The sequence below is a fragment of the Hemicordylus capensis genome, chromosome 1, assembly GCF_027244095.1.
Source record: "Hemicordylus capensis ecotype Gifberg chromosome 1, rHemCap1.1.pri, whole genome shotgun sequence".
In the NCBI taxonomy this organism is placed as follows: domain Eukaryota; kingdom Metazoa; phylum Chordata; class Lepidosauria; order Squamata; family Cordylidae; genus Hemicordylus; species Hemicordylus capensis.
The window spans coordinates 331200940-331228622 of record NC_069657.1 but is presented as its reverse complement, the minus strand read 5'-3'; the positions used below and the strand labels follow the sequence as shown (position 1 = coordinate 331228622).

General features: G+C 44.2%; 1 protein-coding gene across 4 annotated transcripts in view; it reads right to left on the bottom strand.

The window, feature by feature from the left end:
- Nucleotides 1-27683, bottom strand: part of AFG1L (AFG1 like ATPase) — a 109845-nt gene that overhangs the window by 23111 nt on the left and 59051 nt on the right. For 2 of the 4 annotated variants that reach the window (XM_053296036.1, XM_053296197.1), the window contains exons 8-10: nucleotides 20634-20716; nucleotides 11895-11965; nucleotides 11537-11637 (exon numbers count right to left, since the gene is read on the bottom strand). The exons of 1 other annotated variant lie outside the window; for it this stretch is intronic. In XM_053296036.1, the coding sequence (XP_053152011.1) occupies nucleotides 11537-11637; nucleotides 11895-11965; nucleotides 20634-20716 (255 nt within the window). Of the gene's footprint in view, nucleotides 1-11536; nucleotides 11638-11890; nucleotides 11966-20633; nucleotides 20717-27683 lie in introns of all 4 variants that reach the window. One more of the 4 variants, XM_053296118.1, reaches the window with a different exon arrangement.

Genomic DNA, 27683 nt, shown 5'->3' with positions numbered 1-27683 from the left:
TATCAAAGACTGATAAGCCTGTGACTACTAGGGCTGACTTAGCTCCTTGAAAGATTGGAATAATTTATTGCGAAATGTCATATTTCTGAAGAGCTTAATGCTGCTGTATCAGTCAATAGCACCCTCAATACAAAGCCATTTTCCAGGAAATAATTATTCTGAAGCCAAATAACCTACCCTATGAATAACCTGAGTTGCTTGATTTAAATACTCAATGACACTTCAGCTGGTACCATCTTTGAGCATATTATTGCACCTCAAGATTCAAACAAGATTATCTGGTACAGCCCCTTCTCATAACAACATGTTTAGATTCACAACTACTAATTACCAGGGTAAATTAGTGTGTGTGAATTTTTAAAAGATGGAGCGACATGGCTGGATTCAGACGACATACAGAATTGCGGGTCCGGTGGATCTGTGCTTCTGCATCCCTGCAATCCTGTTCACGTTCGGACCTATTGCAGTCTCAAGACTGCAGAGAGGTGGGGGAGGTGGCTGTGCTAGCTTCCTTCTTTCCTGAAGGACAGCCTGTGCAGCCAATAGGAGCTGGAGCAAGGGAGGAAGTTCCTCCCTCAACTCCAGTTTGAGGAAAGCCTAACTCCGATCCCCAGATCAGACGTAACAAAGGTGCAGCTGAAATGCAGTTATTGGTGGTTAAACTAACTACAATATGAAGGTTGCAACAGGAGTTAGAGGAGGGAAATCACAGGCCCATTTCTCCTCTTAACTCATTCCCCAAATTCGCCATTTGGGTAGCGAAACTGGAGGTGATTGGACCTCCGGTTTCATGTGTCATCGGAATCCGGCCCATTTCACCAGTAGTGGCGTTTTCTTTGCCACTATCTCAATCTCACCCCATTCTCAATCTTTTCTTGTATTACTCTACTCAAAAATTTCAGATTTCACTAGTTATTCAAGACCTAAACTTATATGGGTTTTATAGTCTTTAACTGTCATGGCTTTCCCAAAGAGTTCTGAGAATTGTAGTTTGGTGAGACGCTGAGAATTCTATATTTTAAAAGACCCCTTAACTGAACTACAATTCCCAGAATTCCATGGAAAAGGCCAGCAACATTTCCATTTTAAACCAGGGCTGTGCCCTCATAGGCAAGCTACAGGCATCTCAGAATCAATCTGTGCAATTAATCAGATGATTTTCTGTCTAGTTGCTGACATGAATAAGATGCAAGGAAAGACCACTGTGAATTTCTATTACTAATTCTTGATGCTGGGAGGTTGAATATTATTGATGTCACAGTAGTACAAAATGAATTAATGCCAGTTCAGATCCACTAAACTGTTATTCTACATCTGTCTGCTTGACTGAGCTGTCCACTTTGTTCTTTTCCTATTTTACTGCTAAGTTTATGAGTGCTCTGCTATCATGATCTCAGTTCAAGTAAGTTGTAATATTTAGAGCTCTCTCTATATAATATAATATATATATATATTATTATTTATTTATTTATTACACTTTTAAACCGCCCCACACTCGTGTCTCTGGGCGGTTCACAATGATAAAACAGTTTAAAACACATATAAAAACACATAAAAACAATTAAAAACTAACAATTTAAAAATAAATCACAAAATCAAAAACCTATACATTATTAAGAAGCTGAAAAAGCCTGAGTAAAAAGATGAGTTTTAAAATATTTTTTTAAAATTGTCAGAGATGGGGGGGATCGTATCTCAATAGAGAGCACATTCCATAGTCCCGGGGCAGCAACTAAGAAGGCCCGTCTCCGTGTGGCCACCAGACGAACTGGCGGCAGCTGGATATGGACCTCCAGAGATGACCGCAATGGACGGTGGGGCTCATAATGAAGAAGACGTTCTCTCAAATACTCAGGGCCTAAGCCGTTTAGGGCTTTATAAGTTATAACTAGCACTTTGTATTTGCATGGAAACCTATCGGCAGCCAGTGTAACTCGATCAGCAAAGGAGTAATGTGGTCTCTCCGAGATGACCCAGAGACCAAACTGGCTGCCGCATACTGAACCAACTGAATTTCCGGACTACGTACAAAGGCAGTCCCACATAGAGCGCTTTACAGAAGTCAAGCCTGGAGGTTACCAACAAATGTACCACTGTTATGAGGTCACTGATCTCAAGAAACGGGCGCAGCTGGCATATCAGCCGGAGCTGATAGAAAGCACCCCTGGCCACAGCCTCAACCTGAGAAACCAGGGAGAAGTGTAAATCCAGAAGTACTCCCAGACTGCAAACCTGTTCCATTTGGGGAAGTGTGACCGGATCTAGAACAGGCAGATCAAAATCATCTCTAGAGTTCTGACCCCACATAATAAGTACCTCCGTCTTATCTGGATTCAGCTTCAGTTTATTCTCTCTCATCCAGCCCATTACTGCTTCCAGGCAGGCATTCAGGGAGGATATGCCAGCTCCTGAAGAAGCTGACATAGAGAAGTAGATCTGAGTGTCATCAGTATACTGGTAACACCCAGCTCCAAATCCCCTGATGATCCGTCCCAGCGGTTTCATGTAGATATTAAAAAGCACTGGAGAACGTACGGAGCCTTGAGGGACACCGTACTTAAGCTCAGATCTTGAAGAGCAACAATCTCCAATCGACACCATCTGGAATCTGTCCGAGAGGTAGGAGCGGAACCACTGTAAAACAGTGCCTCCCACCTCCAACACCCTCAGACATTCCAGAAGGATACTATGGTCGATAGTATCGAAAGCCGCCGAGAGATCCAAAAGGACCAACAGAGTCACACTTCCTCTGTCAATTCCCAATTGGAGATCATCCATCAGGCCAACCAAGGCAGTCTCTACCTCATAGCCCACCCGGAAACCAGTTTGAAATGGGTCTAGATAGTTTCCTCCAAGACCGCCTGGAGCTGAGAGGACACCACCCTCTCAATTACCTTGCCCAACCATGGGATGTTGGAAACATTATTTAAAGCCACTCAATTTTTTTCCCTTCCTTCCTAGTAAAATGCATAGGTAGTGCAATGGGCCTTAAGCATTTCTGCACCTCAAAGGGGAGCGGGGAGGGAGAGAGGACACGGCCCTCCCTTAATGATTCACAGAGAGAGAAACTGGAAGCAAAAAATGTAATCCTTTCTTGAATCTGGAGCCTAGCATAATTTCTTTTTGTTGCTTCATGGTGAAGTTGTCCCTGCACAGTTAGCATTGTTCTTGCTGTGGCAGGACAATGGCAACAACTAGCACAGCTGAGCTGCTCTCAGGTATGCTGGTGCTTCCTAATTTAATACAAACTATGAAAAAAGGCCTGTGTTTTGCAAGAAGAAATGGAAGACATGAAAATCAGCAGTATGCACAGTTACAAATCTTACATAATTTAGAAATAGATCTACAAATTATATTTTACACTATGTATATAAGTGTTTAAAATGCAGCTGACCTTGTACATCCACACATTGATCACCATTTATCATTCCCAGGGTTTTTTGTGTGATTGTTACAAATTACCATGCAGAAAACAAAGGATTCTGGGGCATGGATTGTGATGTGGTGTACACATATTTGAGACTAAAATGTTGACACTGAAGGCATACAGAGGTCAACTGCAAGTTTGACTGTTAACAAAAGAAAGACAGAAAGAATATGGATGACATTTATAGCAAAAATAATAATTTCTTATAATCTTGCCTTTTAACACATCCACTGGATGAGGGGTCATACATTTGTCTGTTCTTGCACCTTGCCTTATCTAGACAAAAACTGCAGTGAGAGATAGTATACTGGACTAGCTGAAAAATGGCGCAACAATGTTTAATGTCCAGGTTATAAACACAATTGTTTTTTCTAAATTTTAGTTGTTCCAAACGATAATAATAAAAATAAATCTCTATTACTTGTAGGGATGTGCACAAAGCGTTTCATGCACATCTGGGATGGTGGCGAGTGGGCACTTTAAATAGAGAGAGGCAGGTCTTACCTGTCTTGGTCACTCCTACGCTGCCCCAGCACAGTGCTGTCCATAAGCAACAGCCCCACTGTCCGTTCTTACAAGTTACGCCATGCAGGGGTTTCCTGTTTGGGTTCCATGTTTCCAGCATCCCGTAGGCATAGTCATGTGAATAGCATCTGCATGTGTGCGGACACCATTTACGTGATGACAACACCTGCAGGATGCTGGGAACAGGGAACTTCCTGTTCCCAAACAGGAAGCCCCCACATGGCATAGCTTGTAAGAATGGACAGTGGGGCTATTTTTTTATGTACAGTGCCCTCCTGGTGGGCAGCAGAGGAGGGGTGGAGGGACAGGGAAGACCTGCCTCCCTCTGTTTAAACGTTTCAGCCAGGGGAACTTGAATAGTTTTGGTGCCTGAAATTAGAGGCGCTGAAACTATTCATGCACATCCCTAATTACTTGTGCCTCATCAAAGAAATATGTTATAGCTGCAGTTTCTAAATAATCACATGATGAAGCCCATGATAGCAAATCCTACACTTAGAAATATGAAAACACAAAGTGACTTTGAAGAAAGGTCTGAGGCTACCTGTGAGCCTTCTATTTTATGTAGGCTCTTTTGGTAAGTATAAAGCACTTTTAGCACCGTGTGACTCGGAGATAATTTGCGTTTGCGTAGTGCAAATTAGCTCCACGCAAAACATCCGTACGTTACCATTTGTATAGAATGTAATAAGTGACCCAGCTGGTCTACAGGTGCAACCACAGTGACAGTCATTTCCATGATTACAGCCTCTGTTCAAAGAGCTCCTGCAGTTGTGAAAAACTACTGCTGTGCCACTCTGGCTGTAGCCATGAATGGACTTGTTCACTCCCTACTTCATCCAATTGTGGGCACATTCACAACTACATACGACTCCAGATCCATCATACAGAGCCACTTTTCATTGTGTGAGAACTGCCCCTTCAGTTCTTCAAGCTTAAAATCCATCAAAACATGTGACCAGACCAGGACTGTTGCAACTGATGTATAATATCACATATCAGTGGTGGTAAAGGCAGCTATTGGGTAACATCCATAATAAGTAAAAAGCAGCCTCGATCAGACTGCTTCCATGCTTGAAGCACTTTGGATATAAAGTTTTCTTTGGTTAAACACTTTAGTACATCAAAAGATGGATGCACACATACACATATGTACTTGTGTAACCCTTTAAAAGAAAACAAAGTGCAATTTTTTCTTCAGACTGAAACTGACAACTTAGGAACATAAGAAGCTGCCATATACTGAGTCAGACCATAGGTCCATCTTGCTCAGTATTGTCTACCCAGACTGGCAGTGGCTTCTCCAAAGTTGCAGGCAGGAATCTCTCTCAGCCCTGTCTTGGAGATGCTGCCAGGGAGGGAACTTGGAATCCAGATGCTCTTGCCAGAGCAGCTCCATCCCCGCTCACACTTCTAGTCTCGCTTTCATATGCATCCAGGGCAGACCCTGCTTAACTAAGGGGACAAGTCATGCTTGCCTACCACAAGACCAGCTCTTTTCCTTGATGAAGTTGTTGCAATTACAAAAATGGAGTGAAGGGGCATTTGGTTTTAGTGGCTCCCTTATGTTTGTATTGCTATCAATGCTGGAACAAGGCTACTGCAACAATAGTGGGAAAGCAGAATTTCATCCTATTGCTGTACACAGTCTTAATTACATTTAAAAGTCAATATTGCCATCAGAGGGCAGTGTTTGCTATGCATACACACAACTGAGCTTTGCGGGGTGGGTGGGTTTGGTAGGAAGTCAGAATATCTAGTTAATGAGAATACACTGGCATGTTACAACAGATCTAAATTAAATTTAATTTTAGGTCAGTATTAATCTCCAACATACAGAGATACTAGCATTGAAATGAGAATAAATGGACTGAGGAAAAAGGCAGAGAAATGAAGTGGCTTTCTATATGATTAGGATGATGCATGGAAAGCCAATATAAAATGAATAAAGTTGTTTTGCGTGATCCAGTGGAATTTCTGCTTCCCTTTGCTGAATAGCGGCTAGAACTTCAAACAAAATCCAGCATTGGGAAATAATGTTTTAATATCAATATGTGTACAAATTGAGTGTGACACCTGTTTTACAATGGGTTGATCCATTTAAAGTTTTTAGGACCTTCTGGGCATTAATACATAAATAAATATCACACTTTTATGTTTGTGCAAGACAATGAGTTGGAAACACCTCATTACACTTTGTTACTGAGGTTAGTTGCACAACTGAGCTTTGCATGCAAAGCTTCACAATAAAAATATCTAACTGCACAGAGGAAACAAGCAAGATCTGTACAGGGCTACAGATTAGACAGTGCTTGTGCAAAACCTTTTTTCCTATTGGAAGTCTACACCTCAATTTAGACTTCTGTGTACACATCAATCAGGTAGTCGTCACTGAAAATACAAGTTAGGGATGGCCTTGCATTATCTAAGAATGAAAGATCTATAGTTCCATTAAAAAATAGAATATATATTTTCTGGTCCAGTCTATAAAGAAGAACTGCAGTCTGTATATGTAGAGTTCATCTTCTTTAACACAGAACTATCAGTTAAATCTTGCCCTCAGACATTTTATACCGTTTGAAAAGCTTTTAGAAACAATTTGGTAAAGTTTAGGCTGAAATCTTAACATATACTTACCTAGAAGTTAGTCCCACAAAGTTAAGCAGGCCTTCTCTCTCTCTCTCTAATTCTCCTAAATGTACCCGTCACTAATCCCATGCCTGGCAGCTCTCACGAGAGTTTGCGAGCAGCTGCTTGGGGTATAGCGACGGGGACGGGGAGACAATGGCGGTGGCAGCTGGTCAGCTGGAGGCGGCAGGCTGGCCCAGCTGGCGGGACAAGGAAGCGGCAAGTGGCCTGGACGTCGGGAGGAGGAGGTGGGCCGACGGGACCAGGAGGCGGCAGCGGGCCGGGCTAGCCGACGGGAGAAGGAGGCAGTTACTGGGAGTGGACGGGAGGAGGTAGCGGGCCAGTTTTCCAGCTGGCTTGCCAGCCAGAAAGCGCAGGGTGGGGGTGAGAAGCGGGCGGGGTGGGGGGGAGAAGAAGTGGGCCGGCCGGCCAGAAAGCATGGGCAGGGTGGGGAGAAGTGGGCAGGGGGCAGAAGCGGCTGGTCGGCCAGAAAGCCAGGCGTGCCAGTGTGTGCGTGGGAGAGAAGCAGCCACGGTGGGTGGGCCAGAGGCGCAGATGCTCTGTGCCCGGCCCAGCTAGTTTCTGAGTAAAATGCAAAGCCTGAGATGTTCGATTATGTTTGTGATTTTGTTAAGGGGATACCACTGCACTGAAAGCAATGGCTGATGCTTCCTTTATATGGTCCATCTCTCAAAATGACCTCAGTGTGTAGGCAGTGGTAAGACTGTACACAATTATTTATTTCTATACTTCTACAAACTGGTAAAATAGTGTGATTGACCAAGAGTTAAGATTTGTTTCACACTATTCTTCCATTATCCATTACTGATATTTATCCCCATCCGAAATGCCAATAGTCAGCAACAAATTCCCTTCTAGCCCAGATATGAAAAACACTCTGCTAGGGGTGGTCGAACTGAGGGTCTCTCAGCTGGTGTTCAGCTACAACTTGCACCATCCTCAGCAGCCACCATGAGTTGTAGCCCAACAACAGGTGGAAAGCCTCAAGTTGGCCACCTCTGTGGCCAATACTAACCTGCCTGTCTTATTCTAGAAAACAAATGGAACTCCAATTCCAGAGGGGCATTCGATTTTAGCAGTATGGACTCTGTGCGTTAGGGCTGTGCAAAGAGTAAACTTTGAAGACCTGAAGCCAAATCATCTGCACATCTCTGGAGATAAGCACTGGGAGCAATGTGCCAATGACGTGACTTTGACGCTTTGTAGGTGGCTTTTTTGCACAGCCCCACTGTAAGTACAAATCTTGAGGAGAAGAAGACATGGATCTATTTTTAGCAGCAAGAAGAAAGGAAGTTTCTTCAGGTTGCTGTGTCTTGAAAAAAAGATAAAAATGCGTTAATGGCATAGATTTCTCCTAGTCACAGGGAAGACCCCAAGACCTGGAAGCATGTATTACGAATACAGGTGGTTTTTGTGGGTTCATTTCCCGCAGCTTCGCTTATTCGTGGGCCACCTGCTGTATACCAATTTAGTTATGGCGGGAGGTAGATTTGGTTATTTGTGGGTCTACCCCGCCATAACTAAATAGTCACCTCTTTAAGTCTTTCTGCATGCCAGCTGGGAAGCTGGAGAGTGGACATTTAAATTTTCTGCCTGTCTTATTCTAGGAAACAAATGGAATGCACTCCAGAGGGGCATTAGATTGTAGAAGTGTGAACAAGGAGAGCTGGTCTTGTGGTAGCAAGTATGAATTGTCCCCTTTGCTATGCAGGGTCCATCCTGGTTTAGAACATAAGAACAGCCTTGCTGGATCAGGCCCATGGCCCATCTAGTCCATCATCCTGTTTCACACAGTGGCCCACCAGATGCCACTGGAAGCCTACAGGCAGGGGTTGAGGGCATGCCCTCTCTCCTGCTGTTACTCCCCTGCAACTGGTACTCAAAGGCATCCTGCCTTTGAGGCTGGAGGTGGCCTATAGCCCTCCGACAAGTAGCTATTGATAAACCTCTCCTCCATGAAGTTATCCAAACCCCTCTTAAAGCCATCCAGGTTGTTGGCTGTCACCACATTTTGTGGCAGAGAATTCCACAAGTTGATTATGCATTGTGTGAAAAAGTACTTCCGTTTGTTGGTCCTAGATTTTCTGGCAATCAATTTCATGGGATGACCTCTGGTTCTAGTGTTATGTGGGAGGGAGAGGAATTTCTTCCTATCTACTTTCTTCACACCGTGCATGATTTTATAGATCTCTACCATGTCTCCCAGCAGTCGTCTTTTTTCTAAACTAAAAAGCCCCAGGTGTTGTAGCCTTGCCTCATAAGAAAGGTGCTCTAGGCCCCTAATCATCTTGGCTGCCCTCTTCTGAACCTTGCATTTGCATTTGAATGGAACACTACAAGTGTGAGTACTGTAAGATATTTCTCTTAGGGGATGGGGCCACTCTGGGAAGAGCAGAAGGTTCCAAGTTCACTCCCTGGCATCTCTGAGACAGGGCTGAGAGAGACTCCTGCCTGTAATCTTGGAGAATTCGTTGGCAGTCTGTGTAGACCAGGCATCCCCAAACTGCGGCCCTCCAGATGTTGCTGAACTACAACTTCCAGCATACCCAGCCACAAAACACTGTGTCTAGGGATGCTGGGAGTTGTAGTTCAGCAACATCTTGAGGGCCGCAGTTTGGGGATGCCTGGTGTAGACAGTACTGAGCTAGATGGACCAATGGTCTGACTTGGTAGAAGGCAGCTCCCTATGTTCCTAACTTTAACCCTCCCTGTCCATCAGCTGATGGGCGGGGAAGATTAACATTTAAATGGCCACTCTCTTCGCTTCCCAGCTGCCGAGGAGACTTAAAGAGGTAGTGTGCGTGGCCAGGTGCCTCTTCTGCTGCCTCTTTAAGCACCCCCCACTTCCCAGGGGAGGTTTAAAGTTTAAATTGCCTCTCTCTCCATTTCCCAGCTTGCGTGCAGGGAGGCTTGAAGAGGTGGTGCGAGTGGCCGGGTGCCTTTCCTGCCACCTCTTTAAGCCTCCCTGTGTACCAGCTGGGAAGCGGGAAGAGTAGTCATTTCAACTTTAAACCTCAGCTGATGGGCAGAGAGGTTTAAAGTTTAAAAGGCCACGTCCGCTGCTTCTAAGCTGGCATGCAGGGAGACTTGAAGAGGCGGCATGAGTGTCTGAGACACTCTGTAAGCATCCCAGCCACTCACGCCATCTGAGTGTGTAAGCTTACCCCATTTGGGGGGTTAGGTTAAGCATTCCATTAGAAAGCATTTACCATTCACAGGACTCTTCCGGAACATAACCCCCACGGTATTGGAGGGCTTCCTGTACTTTTTGCTCCCTATCATACACTGTGCTTTGTCCCCTTCCAAGTTAATTATATCCTCTAACATAGACTATTAATATTCCAATTAATGTGATAAGAGTTTACTAGAGAGTATTATATACTGGAGGAATAGCAAAAACAACCACCATACTTTTAGAAGATTCTACTTATTTTAACATTAAAACAACCCCCCCTCCACAAACAATTATTTATAGCCACCCCATAGCAATTGTTTTTTCACGCTCACAAAACAATAAAAACAATAGAATAAGACATACAAGTAAAATACATTAAAAACAATAACTAAAAAACAATACACACTTTTTAAAAAAAAAATGTGTGAACAAAAATGTCTTCACCTGGCATCTAAGAGAATGTACAATGGCACCAGGTGAGCCTCACTGAGGAGGCTACTCCATAAATGGAATGCCACCACCAAGAAGGCCCTGTCCCTAGGATATGGAATAGTCCCTCACCTTGTTTGGCAGGGGCACTTGGAGCAGGGCTTCCAAAAAAGATCTTAAGATCCAGGTAGGGACATATGGAGTAAAGGGCTCTCTCAGGTAACCTGGTGCCAAGCCATCAAGGGCTTTATAGGTTAAAACCAGCACCGAATTAGGCCTGGAAAGAGGCTGGGAGCCAGTGCAGCCAATGAAGCACTGGTGTTACATGAACAAAATGCCAAGCCCCAGGTAATAATCTTGTGGCCCTATTTTGGACCACTGTAGTTTCCAAACCTTTTCAAAGGCAGCCCCACATACAATGTTATATTTTTCAGGATTTTTACCCTGCCTTTCAGCCCCCAAAAGGACCCCCAGCCTGGAATAACATGTCTGACAGCCAGCACCTGTTACATGCTCTGTTTACTTTATGTGTAATAAAGGTTTGTCGATTGACTGATTGATTGGAGAGTCAGCATGTTCTTGGCCGACAAGCAGCACAAACCTAAACATGTTAATTCAGAAGTTAAGTCCCACTGAGTTCCATAGTACTTACTCCCAGGCAAGTATGCGTAGGATTGCCTCAAGGGGTCTGAATAGAAGTGTCATTCTGACCTCACAGAAGGAAAAGAAAGAAAAAGGAAAGACGAAGCAGCATTATAGGGGTCCAAATACACTTCGGCACTTCTGTGGAATAGCTTATCCAGTGCTTGAAAAGTTGTCAGCATGCCTCTGAGGACCAGATATAGGGAATGAACAAGTGAAGACAGGTCTTGCCTTCATTTCTTGCTTGGGAGCTTCCAGCAGTAGCTGGCAGGTCACTGTTGAAAAATGAATGCTGGAGCAAGTTGTACTCTGATCTCGCAAGGTAGATCTCCAGCTTGGTAGTATCTTATGCTCCTTACAGATGGGAGCAGCAAGGTTAGGCAACTCAAATATTCATAACAATGGGACATTGATACATAAGAAAGCATCCACATTTCATTTAGGTATTTAAATTATAACACAGGTTATTTCCACAAGTGACTTCTTGTGCCGACTTTCCATGCACTTGCTTTTTCCTCCTCTCGGTATTTACCTTTCCACTTCACAATTCAAGTTTTGTTGCTGCAGTTGGAGCAAGCTCAAAGTAGATCTGAACACCTTTTTAGAGCTGGGATATGATTTATTTTTTTTAAGGGAGCAAGGGGGAAGCTTGAAAAGCCCAACTGATCTAGGCTTGACTGGGTACTCACTCTGTCACACAGCTCTTCAAATGTGAAGTCTGCAATGGTTCCACACGCTTTATTCACTCTCAGCCCTCTGCCTTGTACTTTTAAAATCCTTGGTCTAGTTACTATGGGAACATGAACAAAGACTCAATCTTGTCTGGATAATTACTATAAAACTCATCTCTTACAGATAGGAAATGCATAGCTTGATGAATAATAGCACCATGATTCAACACATAAATTAGACAAAATGCTGATACAATGACTGCCACTTGAGTGTGGCATCAACCCATATACAGCAGTGGAACTTATTAATTGGTCAGTGGAGATTGGGCATTGTGTTCTAAATGTATTCTCTTTCAAGAGAAATTAACTTACGTACAATCATTTTGTTTTTGAGCCAGCTCATCAAACAACTTATCCATGACAGCCTCCACATCAGCTTCACTTGTGCTACAGTGAAAAGAATAATAGAATATGAAATTAATAACACTTGAAGCCAACATCAAACAGCTGCCTGAGCTTGCTTAGCTTTTTGCCCATAAAAAGAGAGAGAAAGAGAGAGAGAACAAGAACACAGGATGTTATGTTGTAAATACAAACATTAGATTTAGAATACACTTAAAAAGCAGAACACATTAACTCTCAGGTAGATGATTCTGTTGTATTTGCATACACTGAAAGACTTCTGAGTTTCAAGCTGTTTCTAGTAATGAGGCAATGCAGGCAAAGCAAGGCCATCTACCCTATATATGGGCACAATGAAAAAGGCAAACTTCTCTCTATATCTTGCATGCACAAGAGCAAAGAGGCAGAAACTGTCAAGCATCTGAAGGAGAATCCACTGGAAGCTTTGTGATGACCAAGAAAAATTTAAAAATACATAAACAGCTTGAAATAGGCATGAATAAAATGGAATATGTTGACCTAGCATTTTCCAGGGTTAAGATTGCAATCCTATGCACACTTCTTTAGGAGTAAAGGTAAAGTGTGCTGTCAAGTCGATTTCGACTCCTGGTAACCACAGAGCCCTGTGGTTTTCTTTGGTAGAATACAGGAGGGGGTTACCATTGCCTCCTCCTGCGCAGTATGAGATGATGCCTTTCAGCATCTTCCTATATCACTGCTGCCTGATATAGTACCAGCAGGGATTCAAACTGGCAACCTTCTGCTTGTTAGTCAAGCATTTCCCCCGCTACACCACTTAAGCTGACTCGCTCAATGGGATTTACATTCCACTGATTTTAGCTACAATCAGCTTCTATCCAAAGTGTTTCTCCATATAATTTAGTGAGATGTCATATTAACGTATCAAGCCGCACCCCAGAATCAGGCTCCTTGAAAGGTCACCTAATAAATGCTAGGCATGAAGGGTGGAGAAATCTCAGGAAGTTTTCCATTCTAATTAAGTCACCAGGTGGTGGACACTGACCGCCCTCACACTTTCAATGACACTTTGCTTCAATTTATAATTTTAAAAAGGAATTCTTCAAAACTCTGACCTTGCTCTGAAGATATTTCATAGCCTCCTGGCCACCCACCTTCCCCCAGCTCGGCATGGACAGCTTGGAGGCCGGTCTGTGTAGCCGTGCTGTGCCCTTTCATCTTCCTGAGTGCTGGCAACTATTTCCATCTGTGAGCACTAATTTTCACCTGCCGCAGCTTACGATCACCTGTGAGAGAGGTGACTGAGTTTTCTTTGGGGGAGCCTATAAAGACAGAGGGAGCGCCAACGGCACAGCTGGCAGTGCAGCTGGTTTGCCCACTTGTTACTGAGACTTGGCTGAAGTTAATTAGTAATGTGTCTGGGTTTGTCTGGAGATGGGGAGACAGAGGGTGCCTTCGTTGACTATGGGGCAGCTATACCGGTAGTGGTGGGGAATAGAAGAAGAAAACGTTGGCAGGTCAGCAAGCCGTTCCAGGGGAAGGGTAGTCAGAAATTTAATAGCTGTCTCCCCTTCCGGCTGTCCTGCCAGCTCTTTGACCTCGAGGAGCATTGCCAACAACCCACATAGCCTCACCTTGCTCCTCTGCAATGCCAGGTCGGTCCAAAATAAGCCAGAGCTCATCCAAGATTTGATTATGGATGAAGGGACCGACCTGGTGTGTATTACTGAGACTTGGTTGGGGGAAGCTAGTGGTCCAGTTTGGTCCCAGCTTCTCCCTCCAGGATATTCTGTAGAGGAGCAGGTGAGGGGACGTGGGCGGGGAGGTGGAGTGGCTGTGGTTTATAAGGATGACATTTCCCTTACCAGGTTCCCTGTTGGGGTATTGGACCATATTGAATGTGTGTCCTTAAGTTTGGGGACCAGGGATAGATAGGGACTTCTGTTGGTGTACCGATCGCCCTGCTGCCCGAGTCCCTTACTGAGTTCACGGACTTGGTCGCAGGACCAAGACTCACAGACTTTTGGTGCTGGGGGACTTCAATGTTCGTTTCAGGACCAATTTGTCCGGGGCAGCTCAGGAGTTCATAGCGGCCATGACAACTATGGGCCTATCCCAAGTGGTCTCTGGACCAACGCACACTGCAGGTCACACGCTTGGTTTGGTCTTTTACTCTGATCAGGGTGGTGTTCTGTGGGTGGGGACTCCTGTGATTGCTCCATTGACATGAACGGACCGCCATCTGGTTAAGGTTGGGATTACAACCACTTCTCACCTCCGCAGGGGCGAGGGGCCTATTAGAATGGTCCGCCTGAAGAGGTTATTGGATCCGGCAGGATTCCAAGAAGCCTTGGAAGGATTCAGTGTTGGTTTTGCCGGTGATCCTGTTGATGCCTTAGTTGAGAATTGGAACAACTTGCTCACCGGGGCAGTAGACACAATTACTCCTAAGTGTCCCCTCCGACCCGCTTCAGAATTGGCCCCTTGGTATACGGAAGATCTATGGGGGCTGAAGTGGCAAGGTAGGCGACTGGAGCGCAAGTGGAGAAAGACTCAACTCGAATCCGACAGATTACGACATAGAGCACACTTAAAGATCTATGCTCAGGCAATACGTGCGGCAAAGAAGCAATTATTTTCTGCCCGTATTGCTTCTGCGAGTTCACATCCAGCGGAGTTGTTCAGGGTTGTGAGGGAGCTAGTATCTGCCCCCCCGCCTTGAACCAGAATTTGGAAGCATCAGTCACCCACTGTGATGTGTTTAATGGATTTTTCGCAGACAAAATCTCTCGGATTCAGGCAGACTTAGATGGAGATTCCACAATTAATTTGATGTCTGAACGAGGTGTCCAACAATTCCTCTTATACGATTCGACTAGATCAATTTCAGTTTGTGACTCCTGAGGATGTGGACAAACTGCTTGGATCAGTGAGGCCTACCATTTGTTCTCTTGACCCTTGTCCAACATGGCTTATTCTATCTAGCAGAGAAGCTGTTGTAGGCGGCCTGGTAGAAATCATAAATGCTTCTCTGAGGGAGGGCAGGATGCCTCATTGTCTCAAGGAGGCAATTGTTAGACCTCTTCTAAAGAGGCCTGCACTAGATCCCTCAGAGTTGAGCAATTATAGGCTTGTCTCCAATCTCCTGTGGCTGAGCAAGGTAATTGAGAGGGTGGTGGCCTCTCAGCTCAAGACAGTCTTGGAGGAAACTGATTATCCAGACCCATTTCAAACTGGCTTTCGGGTGGGCTATGGGGTGGAGACTGCCTTGGTCGGCCTGATGGATGATCTCCAATTGGCAATTGACAGAGGAAGTGTGACTCTGTTGGTCCTTTTGGACCTCTCGGCGGCTTTCAGTACTATCGACCATAGTATCCTTCTGGAATGTCTGAGGGTCTTGGGGGTGGGAGGCACTGTTTTACAGTGGTTCTGCTCCTAACTCTCGGACAGATTCCAGATGGTGTGGATTGGAGATTGTTGTTCTTCAAAATCTGAGCTTAAGTATGGTGTCCCTCAAGGCTCAATATCCAATGCTTTTTAACATCTACATGAAATCGCTGGGAGGGATCATCAGGGATTTGGAGCTGGGTGTTACCAGTATACTGATGACACCCAGATCTACTTCTACATGTCAGCTTCTTCAGGAGCTGGCATATGCTCCCTGAATGCCTGCCTGGAAGCAGTAATGGGCTAGATGAGGGAGAATAAACTGAAGCTGAATCCAGATAAGACAGAGGTACTTATTGTGCAGGGTCAGAACTCCAGAGATGATTTTGATCTACCTGTTCTAGATGGGGTCACACTTTCCCAAACGGAACAGGTCTGCAGTCTGGGAGTACTCCTGGATCCACACCTCTCCTTAGTTTCTCAGGTTGAGACGGTGGCCAGGGGTGCTTTCTATCAGCTCCGGCTGATACACCAGCTGCATCCGTTCTCAAGATCAGTGACCTCAAAACAGTGGTACATTTGTTGGTAACCTCCAGACTTGACTTCTGTAAAGCGCTCTATGTGGGACTGCCTTTCTACGTAGTCCGGAAATTCAGTTGGTTTAGAATGCAGCAGCCAGTTTGGTCTCTGGGTCATCTCGGAGAGACCACATTACTCCTTTGCTGATCGAGTTACACTGGCTGCCGTTAGGTTTCCGGGCAAAATACAAAGTGCTTGTTATAACTTATAAAGCCCTAAATGGCTTAGGTCCTGAGTATTTAAGAGAGTGTCTTCTTCTCTACGAGAGTGTCTTCTTCGCTACCCCAACGCCCATTGAGGTCATCTGAGGAGGTCCGTCTCCAGTTACCGCCAACTCGTTTGGTGGTCACACGGAGAAGGGCCTTCTTAGCTGCTGCCCTGAGATTGTGGAATGCGCTCCCTGCTGAATTACGATCCTCCCCATCTCTGGCTATTTTAAAAAAACATTTGAAAACCCATTTTTTAACCCAAGCCTTCTTAGGTTTTTAATTAAAAAGTACTGTTAATTTTATGGTTTTTAAATTAGTGTATTGTTTTAAACTTTTATATGTGTTATATGTTTAACTGTTTTAACTTTTATATGTGTTTTAATTGTTGTTAGCTGCCCAGAGACGTAGGTTTGGGCGGGGTCTAAATTTAATAAATAAATAAATAAATAAATAACTAATAAAAACTTGAAGGAGAACTACAGCAACTATTGTAAAAAAAAAGTCAGCGCTGAGGTGTTATACAAGGTCGTACAAGTTTAGCCTACATGGGGCTGCAATGGCGCCTTTACCCCTGGACATCAGCGCCGAGGTCCAAGGCCTCCACACCCCCTGGGGCCCCCCCAATCCTCTTTAGTCTGACGTGGGTGGTGTGGTCGCTGCTGGCCCTCACTGCACTGGGTGGCCAATTGCAATTGTGACCTGTGCTGGGTGCTTTAAAGACAGAGGGGGGAGAGGGGAAAGAAATATGTGGGATGGGAATATGTGTTGCATGCTGAAATGTTTCTGCTACTGCATAGTTGCATAAATATACCTGTTTTTATATTCTTACACTCTTGTGAGTTCAGTTGCTGTTTGTGCCCTCCAGAACCTATGTGTTAGAACTACTGTGTTGGTCATGGTGTGTGTAGGGGGGTAATGTGGAACTTGCTGGGGGGGGGATGGGGGGGCTCCAAAGGCCTTTAGGTCCAGGCTCCAAAATGACCTAAGTGCACCTCTGCAGGGCTAGCCTTAGGATAAATAATGCCCTGGATGACGAGTAGTTTTGGCAGCCTCCCCAACTCATTCTCAAGTGTATCAGTTTATGCCCAGTTTATGTGGCTTCTGCAGGATTGCAAAACCGAATTGTATAACAGGCCCTACTGTAAGTAATACCCCATCAACCTGAATAAAAGATTAAGGGCACTGCTTAATTCAGTGAGCTCCCCCTTACTCAGTGCAGCTCAACAAACAAACTGAGCCACCAAACACAGCCCGGCTCCCCCTTCAGGTAGACACCCTCAGTGACCACCTAGCTTGCCCACCTGTAAGGCTGGCCCTAAGCATACCTATTTGTTGGGAAGACAATAGGAAGAGCTGGATCTTAAACTACATAGGCCTGCTTGAATGGACTAGATATCAGTCTTCCTTGCAGCACAAGGCAAATTCAACATTGGCTCTATGCCAATATTAACATAAAACCATGGCTTGTTTTCCTCAGCTAGAGTTAAGGATTCTGTCTGAATAGCTAAATCATGGTTAGGGATTGGCTGCATACTAGGAGGGGAGATCACAGGTTAAAGGGGCTGCAAGCATGGTTAAGCACTAGATCTGCACTAAGCAGTTTTCCTGCCTCTCCGTCTTCTCGGTTTGCAAAGTGACAAATGACTCTTACTGGTATTTCTGTAACCATAACCTCAAGGATTTCATTGTGTGTTTGGGATCTTAACTGAGGCAACAAACCTTGATTAGTATTAACTATGTCATCTCTGAATTGGGGCATTATGTCTAAAATAACGAGGCTAGGGAAATTTTGCTTGTGGTCTCAGGATTTTGAAGTATGCATCACAGTAGTGTATACATATACCTAAAAGATTACAGTCTGTGGTCATGTTCTCACACACTAGTCTTATGTGTCCGGGAATGTTCATACAAATTTATTCTCAATATGAAACTTTGGCATGACTAAATGCCATACTTTAAAAAGGCGGGGGGAGGATTCCCCTTTTAGCACCTCTCACACAAAATGGCATTCATTTAATCTTCAGAATAGTTTAAAGAGCAGTTTGCAGGGAGGATGGGTGATCCAGGAACTGCTTATATTTAATTTTAAAATGTTAGTGACAGTACTGCATTGACGTGATCCATAACCCTGTGCTAAAGCAGACTAGATTATTCACGGGCAACCTTTTTTGGAAGATTGAAACTATAGAAACATAGGAAGCCACCTTATACCAAGTCAGACTATTGGTCCATCTAACTCAGTATTGTCTACACAAACTGGCAGCAGCTTCTCCAAGGTTACTGGCAGGAATCTCTCTCAGCCTTAACTTGGAGCACTCTTCCCAGATCGGCCCCATCCCCTAAGAGGAATATCTTACAGTGGTCTCCCATCTTACATGTGGTCTCCCATTCAAATGCAAACCAGGGTGGACCCTGCTTAACAAAGCGGACAAGTCATACTTGCTACCACAAGTCCAGCTCTCCTCTCTTAACAAATAAATAATTCAAATTCAGAGGTGAAAAAAGAAAAGAACTCTGTGCATTTGTGAAAAAACCTTAGATACATATTTCAAGTATCTTCAGATCCTAGTCTGTTGCCTTTCGGCCTTCTCTGATGATTGACCTTTCAAAAAGATTCTTTTTTTATTTATAAATACAAAAACAGAAATATTACAAATGTTGAATTCCAATATCTAATAACAAACTTTACAATTATATAAATTTAAGCAAAACAATTTAAAAAGCAAAATTAAGAGAAGGGGGGGGAAATCAAAGGAAACTTAAAACAAAGAAAAACAATTTGATTTACTGTTTTAATTTTATGGCCTCTGAGCAGAGGCCAGGTGAGTGCCGGAGCCATGGCAGCTGCCGCACAGGATGCCGCTGCCAGGGGCAGATTAAGCTTTTTGCTGCCCACAGGCAGCCAAGATTTGCTGCTGGGTGGAGGGGGGGCGGAGTTAAATCTGTTTTTTAACTTTTAAAAACTGCCACTGCAGAGGTGTGGCACAGTGGTGTGGGACAGTGGTGAGAGCTCCTAGTAGGCAGCCACCTCCCGAATCCTGTCAGGCCAAGTGCAGTTGCTGCTGGGCATAGGCAGTGGAGACGGCAGCAAGCGACCTCCTCACACAGCCCCGCCTTCCTCCCACTGTCAGAGGTCAGGCTGATTTCTGCACATGCACACACGTGCACAGAGGGCTGAAATTGGCCCTATCTCTGTCATTTGGGAGGAAGGCAGGCCTGTGTGAGGAGGTCTTTTGCTGATGTCTCCTCCGCCGTCTAGGCAGGCAGCACCCTGCGCCCGGCCCGCCCGGATTTGGGAGGTGGCCGGGCTCACTAGGAGCTCTCGCTGCCACACAGTGGCAATTTTAAAAGTAAAAAAGAAGACGATTTAACTTGCTGCTCCTCCCAGATTTGCCACCGTAGGCTACTGCCTCTGCGGTAATCTGCTTTTGGCCACTGCTTGTGAAGGCTTGCAGGTGCAGGCCATACTGCTAGTGATGACTTTTTTTAAAAGGTACCTCTCACACGCCGCCCCCCCCCGTGCCACCCTCATCAGCCATACCTACATACCTGTCATGCTATCATTTGTATACCTAGCTATAATTACAATTCAGGCAACGAGAAATGTAAGGAGATGAAACGAAGAGAACTGAAAAGCTAAAGAACACATTTCAATCCTCCAATTTTTCAAAACAGACAATGGATTGTGTGTGATGGGTGGGGGATGTTCCAAGCTTGTACCAAGCCCAGGGAATGATGCTTGGACACTGCCAAAGAGTACAGTGCAAGTATAGTCTTGGACAGGGCTTGGTCATTTGCCCATTTTGCTTTACAGAAGCCCAGTAATTATTTAACATCCTCAAAAGAAATATTAAAACAATGCCACAATAAAGCTATGAGCACATTTCTACTTGTATTGGCTTGATTAAAACCACTTTCTCTTCTTAAATGTTGGAACAACTTTGCATCACATATACTTGTATTCTCAAATTGCTCTGAGGGTAAACTATCATTAGGGAAACAGAAATCAGAGCTATACAGATAAATTGTACTTATAGCTGTATCATTTAATTTTTATCATTTTCAAATACAAAATAAATGCGGAAGGAAATCAACATCCAAGATACAAGCAGATCATCTGTCAAAATAAGACAAGTTTTTGAATCTGCAAATGGGAACACCCAACAGTAAATGAGTCCTTGTCAGAGGATTTGTATAAATAATTACTTTACTACAATAAGGATGCTCTTTTTATTTACCAGGGAATTGCACACTCTTTTACAAGAGGATATTCATTGCTTTATAAGCCATCTGTCACTTCAGTTCTACAAACACCACACCTCCCAAAAAAATCTAATTAGTTTTAATTCAGTCACACATTCTAAATGATGTTACTGAAGAGACTGGAAACGCTGTCTGATGGAACTAGCACTGTGGCAAAAATGTTTAAGACATTTGGCTGTCTAGCCCAAATAAGCCATTGTTCTGATTCAATGGAACATGTGTTTTTACTAGCCATGGCAAAAGACTGGCTAGTGAGAGAATGAAAGAAAGAAATAGTATCCGCTTCAACAACTTACAGGTAGTAAACCTTCCCTGCTGCCGGAAGGGCTTGTTTCCTGTAGTCTATTCCAGAATCTAGTTGGATGGTGCTGCAATAATTCTGAATACAAGGGGGAAAATGGAGATTGTCATTCATTATTTCTCTGTGGCAGGTGTGATGGAATATTGCAGGTAAGTACAAAATATTTTACCAGCCTATCTGTGTCATAAGTAGGGCTGACATGTCCAGGATGTAGGAATTTCACCCATTTTTCTGGTGATTCTCTGCAGGCATTGTAGCTACATGGTATCAATGTTCAAAAGCCCCATATTTGTACCCTTTCTCTGGCACCAGTGGTGCTAGGTTGGCTCTCTCTCTCTGGCTCAGCAAATCCATTCCCCTCCTTTTTGGATCATCTCCAATGTGTTAGTGAGGGTGGTAGGGAGCCTCTGGGTTTAGCTGTGAAGCATATAGACAGAGAGCCCCTTTTTCTCTATTGACATTGTTGGGGTTCCACCTCTCTAGAAAACCCTTTCCAATCTTGGTTAAAAAAGGGGGGGGGGTTTAAAATTTGCATGCACACACACCCTCCCCCACACACACCCCGGTGGTGGTGTCCAGGAATTATCTCAGACAAGTATGGCAATGCTTAAGGCAAATTGAACAGCAGGTCTAGGCAATTTACTTGGAAGGATTAGACGCCTGGATGATAAGTTAACGTATGGCTTCTCCACAGTTATACCAAAGCAGCAGCATGAAGTGGACATTTTCCCAAATCAGACAAAAGGCAATCTTTATTTTCAAACAACCCTCACTGCTTTTTAATCCAATTCAGGTCCAAAAAGAGCTACAGATGCCTGCACCAGCTGCCATACTTTGAGGACACTTCTGAAAGTCATGCACAGTCACTTTACAGCAACTCCTACTGAGGAACTTGCTCTCTAGTTAGTGCATAGAGGCTTGTAGATAAAGCATTCTGTGGCAATGTGGTCATATATTTTCTGGAATCAGAAAAGATATGCTGCACAAGTTGAAGAAAGCGATGCAATATGAATGAATTTGCATAACTTTATTTATGTGCTTTGTTCCATTGCATAATTTAGGTGGAACAGTTTTATGTTAAAATTATTGGGCAGCATCCAGACTAAGTCCCATTAAAATTAATGGACTTAAACTAGTACTTAGTCATGACTAAGTTTGGGTGCTGCTCCCTATTACTATGACACATTTTGCTATTACGATGGTTATGTTAATATTATAATATGACATTAAATGATGATGATGAAGATTGGAGGATAGGTTGGAAAACTGTAGAGGAAAGAGGGCATTGGAGGGCAGAAGATCAGAGGCTATGTGAAGGAACTTAGAGCTGTGCAGTGTTCGTTGTGACTGGCCTCTGTTCACTAGAAGCAGTACATGATCTTTACCTGGTTGCCAAGACTGTGTTCATCAGAATACAGTGTTAAATACTGCTTTCTGTGAGGATATCTCAGAATTCATCTTGGTGCTAACAGAAACATACTATATGTGATCAGAGGTTCCTTAAGAAAGGGATAAGCAGACCCCTTCTGTCATGAGGTTCACACAAAAACCATGCCAGAGCAAAGCATTTATAGAGGAGTTCACACGTCTGGCTCCTTCCTCACTTTTAATATTTCGCCATATGTGGATAACATATGGATTAACAGGCATTAAGGAGTTAATTTTTTAAAAACTCTGCAACAGTTAAACTGAAGTAACTGTTTGTATAAACACGGTGATGGTTATGTGAATGTTAGTAAGAACTGCTCACATTTTCCAGGGTTCTCTTCCCAACCACAGAAACACAAATGCTACAACTTTGCCTTTCCTTAGAGTGAAAAGAGATAATCTCATAACAACACTCAAGTTTCTGAATTCTGTGTTAGAGATTACATTTCATGGTGTGTGGAAAGCTCAGTCACACAGGTTGCTAGATCACCTGACTTTAGCATGGGCAGGGCCCCTGACTATCAAGTGACTGGTCAACATCACCATGTGTAACCTAATCTTATACACAGGTAACCTCCCATTTGAAACATATGAGTATTAGAAATACAAGGCATTAAAAAGTAATTTGGATAAGTGATTTGCAAATAAAAATAGAGGATACTTTCAATATTTAAAATTCCTGTAGAAGGAAATTTTTTACTTGAAAAGGTGTTGTGGCTAGTGAGAATAACGGCATGTAAAGTCATAGTGGTAAACTAGTGAGAGTAATTGCTTAATGAAGCACAACATGAAATGCACTACAAATTGGAAAACATATCAACATACTATACAATGTAAAAAAATTACCAGGGTAAGGATGGATAGAATTAAACATGTGGTAATAGGTTCACAAACTTCTAGATCATTCAGATTATATGTACTCCTAAATACTTCATTACAAATTTGCCTACCTGCTCTCATTATTATTTTTAACACTTAAAAAAAATTAAACCCAATAGAAACAATACATGTATTAATGTGGTCTCTCTTTGGGTACCTGACTCCATCACAGGACTGATTAAAGCCTACAAGCATGATTGCATTCCACACTCACTAATCACCATCAGGGAATCCTAATCAGCAGCTAAAGAACTTTTAACGGAGACTTCACATTTTAGCCCCTAATTGTCAAAACTACAATCCTAACAACTGTTTTACATTTTAAAAAACAAGTTATTACACATTCATATTTTATCAGACAGCACTAAAAATCTTTTGTCCATTCCCCGAGGTAGCAGAAGTTAGTCGAATGGTGTAATTCCAAACGGAACAGATCATCATTGCCCTAGCACAAGGACGATGACTTCTTACCCCATTAGTTTAATGCTTAGAATTATTCAGGTGCTCAATCTATTATGAATTGGTTTATGTATTTATGTATAGCAAAGGACAAACACAATTATGCACTGAAAATGTAATTAAGAAGGTAAAAAATAGACTTATCACACACTCATTACCATAAGAGGATAACTTTATTCAGGAAGCATTTTGACTTCGCTCAAGGTAGTCTAAAATAAAAGGCAGTCAATGCTATGAGAAAGCCATTTAAAATGCTACAGCCATTTGACAGCTCTGTTTTTCTCGATATAATCATTACAACTTGGCTATAACCTTGGTACTGGAAGTATTACAGAATTTGTGCTGTGGGGTTTCAGCATCCAATAGGTCTAGCGAGTACCAGTCCAAAAGCTTAAATCTTGCTTCCTCCATCCATGGAGCTCAGAGTGCAAAAAGACCCTCCAAATACTTCCAAGTAACCCTTTTCCCACCATGATGCCATAATGCACCAGGCCACACGGGGCATGCCAAAGCCCTCCTGACCTTACCCTGAAGCACCCAGAAGTCCACCTCTCCCTAGGCCACCATGCACAGTGATGCTCCTGCTGCAAGCAACCTTTGCACAAGGGGCCTAGAAATAAACAGGCTACTGGATGCTTCAGGTGAAGTATGGGAAGGATCCAGTGGCCATTCCTGCATAGCAATGGTGCTTATCGCCAGAGCTACATAAAGTGGGGAGGCTTACACTGAAGTTTCTGAAGGGTTTCTCCCCACCTTGTTCTCCGCAGGCAGAAGGTGTACAAAATAAAATTGCAACTGTTAACAATACTACATAAAATAGTTAAATATGACAAGTAGTTAAAAAAACCAGTACAGGAGAACTTCAGTATTTGCATGGGTTCTACTATCATGGATACAGAAACTGCGAATACTGAGTCATTGGAGCTATGGAAATCTGGGGGTTAGGGTTCCTGGAGGTTGGGAAAATGTCCAAAAGAAACAGGGAAAAATGCCCTAGAAATGCAGGGGGAAGTGGCCTACCGTGCTTCGCAAGTTCCTAGCAGTGCGAATGACACAATGCCGCCCCCCCCCCAAGAGTAAAAAATCAAAATCACACAGACACCTTTTTTTGCAAAATGAGCCATAAAATGGCCCCCGATCTCAAAATGGTGGCCATAAATGACCTCCAAGGTCATTTCCAGCCACCCCCACGAATATAACCTTTAAAAAACCCTTTCCCCTCACATAAACCAAGGTCAGGTGTCCATTATCCGACTGAGGAAATGCAAAACCACGGATAGTGAATCCACTATTCATGAGGCTCTCCTGCAGTCCTACTGTTAACAGCAAAATATTAGGATAAGGGCCATAGATCTAATGAGGCTTACAGCACTGTTGATATTATTCAGTGGCAAAACTTGATTGTCAGTGAATACTGAATAAAAAGAATTTGGACATACAAATACAACAAGAACCATGAGTAGAAGTGTGTGGTAGGAGCAGTCCAGAACTCCTGATTCAGACATGATAATCTGCTCTGCTTCTAGAATTCTCTTTCTCATCACTGTGGCTGGGACGACCAGAACTTGAGCAGACATCAGGTGCAGTTTGGCGGACTCTGTTTCGTTGTTCTAGGGCAGGGGTACACAACTTGAATGCCTCAGTGGGCTGGAACCAACCATGACTTGGTGTGCAGGGGCCAAGGTCAATTTAAAGCACATTAAATTATTACACTGAAATTAGCTAATAATACTAACTAGCTTACCCTGCACAGAGCATCTGTGCATTGTGTACTGAGCCTGTGGCATCCCCCCCCACCGCAGCTCGCTCGCTCCCTCTCCCCCCCCCCCCCGCAGCTCACCCCATTGGGCGGGCCAGGCCAGGCCATCCTGCCACCTCCTTCCACCTCCTCCTCCCGGCTGGTAGGGCTTTGCCCACTTTCTGCCCACCTCCTTGCCGCCGCCATTATTTCTCCCTGCCACCGCCTCCTCTTCCTGGCCGGAGGGGCTTCACCTGCCAGCCCTCCACCTCTGCATCCTGACCACCGCCATTATTTCTCTCCACTTCAATGCTGGAACTCTTGCACGATCTAGAGCATCTGCATGTTAGTACTTGATTGCTCCCTTCACCTCAGATATCTCCCCACCCTCACCTGAGCTGCACTCCTGCTCCTCCTCCATCCCATTGCTGCCATCCCCCTCACCCATCTTAGTCATGGCTGCAGCATTGCTGCTGCCTACTGGCCAAGCTGCAGCCCCCTATCCCCAGAGACCTCCCCACCCTCACCGGAACCCCACTCCTGCTATTCCCTCCAGAAGTAGCAGCAGTGGCTATTCCTCGCTGCTGTCACCACTATGGCCACTCATTCCCTTCAGGCCGCTGACAGGCTCAGGCCCGTCCCTTGCCCTTCCTTCTGTCTTTCTTCCCCCTCCCTTCTTTTTCTCTTTCTTTCTCCTCCACTCGGTCTTCCCCACTCTTTCTTCCCCTTCCCTTCATGTTTTTTCTCTCCCTCCCTCCCTGAGTTATTTAATTCACACAACAGCATCCTCCTTCTCCTGAAGGGGCTCTTTCCTCCCTCACGACCTGTCTTTTTGCAGACCCCTGCCTGCTATCCTTTTATATAGAGAGATTCCTCTCCTCTACAGTCAAGAACATCTTCCAACCAGTAACAGTTGCATTCCAACTGACCTTAATCATCACAGGCTCCTCCTCCTTATCTGCATATGGAATCCCCACTGTCCAATCACTATGGTGCTTCTGCTCTCACAGGCTCCTTCTCCCTATCTGCATATGGAATCCCCACTGCCCAATCAGGTGCTTCTGCTTGCAAACTCTGTCAGCCAATTGCCTCCTTTCTACCACGTCCCCACGCATGGCCCATCTTGGAGAATTAATAATATAGATGAAAGCAATTGTTAGCTACTTGTGGATCCTTTCTTCCTCTCAAGAAACCCACAATTTTAATCAAGGATATTAACCAGAAAATAGGCCTGCCCAGTCAGTTGGGCACCTGGAGTGCACGCCAGCCACAAACAAATGTCAAGTCCTCTTCTCTCCCTTTCTTTCAGGCTGCAGTCCTAAGGCATGTTTACTTGGGAGCAACCCTTACTGGACAGATGGGATATATTTCCAAGTAAACATGCCTAGGGATGATGTTGTAAGGCAGCTACTGAAGAGGACAGAGAATGCCCCCCCTGCCCAAGAAAAGAGGGAACTGGCCAAAAGAGTAACCATCTGCATTTTCTGGAGTGTGCTATCCCTGCCCACCTGATGCTGTTGCTGTTCCAGCCCACTCCATCAATTGCTGCTGCTGCTCCTCAAGCAGCAACAACTGGCTCACTCATTCATTGGTTCATCGCTGCCCCATGCATCTCATCTGGTCTCAAGCACCCAACTGCATTGAGTTGCTGCTGCTTGTCAGTGGGACAAGACAAGGGCTCTTCATGGCTCCTGCTGTTGCTAGGATGTTCCTGCTTGGGGAGCCAGCAAAAAAAGTCCCTGCGGGCCGGATCCTGCCCCTGGCCTGTTGTGCAGGCCTGTTCTAGGGTAAGAAATCTTCATGTAAAAGCTTGGCCCTGCCAAGACTGTAAACAACTTCATTAAAACATGCTTGTAAGTCACCTTGAAGACCTAAATGGTGGAAAGGCAGAATACAAATCAATGAGTTGCTGAATATCCATACATAGACAATGGTTTTGTAGGATTTTAGATTTGGAAGGGACGGACCTTGGAAGTCTTCTAGTCCATCCCCACTGCTCAGTGCAGGAAACTGCTTCAGCATCCCTGACAGATGGCTGCCCAGTCTTTGTTTGGAGAGCCAAGCACTGCATGAGGTTGCTCCACTTCCAAATACGTCTTACAGCTAGGCAGTTCTTCCTAATGTCTAACTCACACCTGCTTCCTTGTAATTTCAGTCCATTTGTTCAAATCTTGCCCTCAGGAGCACAGAGAACTAGTCCACTTCTTCTTCTTCAATGACCTCAGAATATTTGAAGATGGCTATCACTTCCTCCTTAGCTTCTCCTCTCCAGGCTAAATATAACTTAGACCATTTCTGATGTGAATTGGTTTCCGGACCCCTCGCCATCCTTGTCCTCCCTCTGAATCCGTTCCAAATTATCAATGCCCTTTTAAAAATGTGGTGTCCAGAACTAGACACACTACTCCAAACGAGGTCTGACAACAACAAACAGAACAAACAGTTACTTCTTCTGCATTTGGTCACTATGCTTCTGCTAATGCAGCCTAGAAGCACAATAGCTTTTAAGCAGTTGTATCATGAGTTGACTCATGAGTCAAT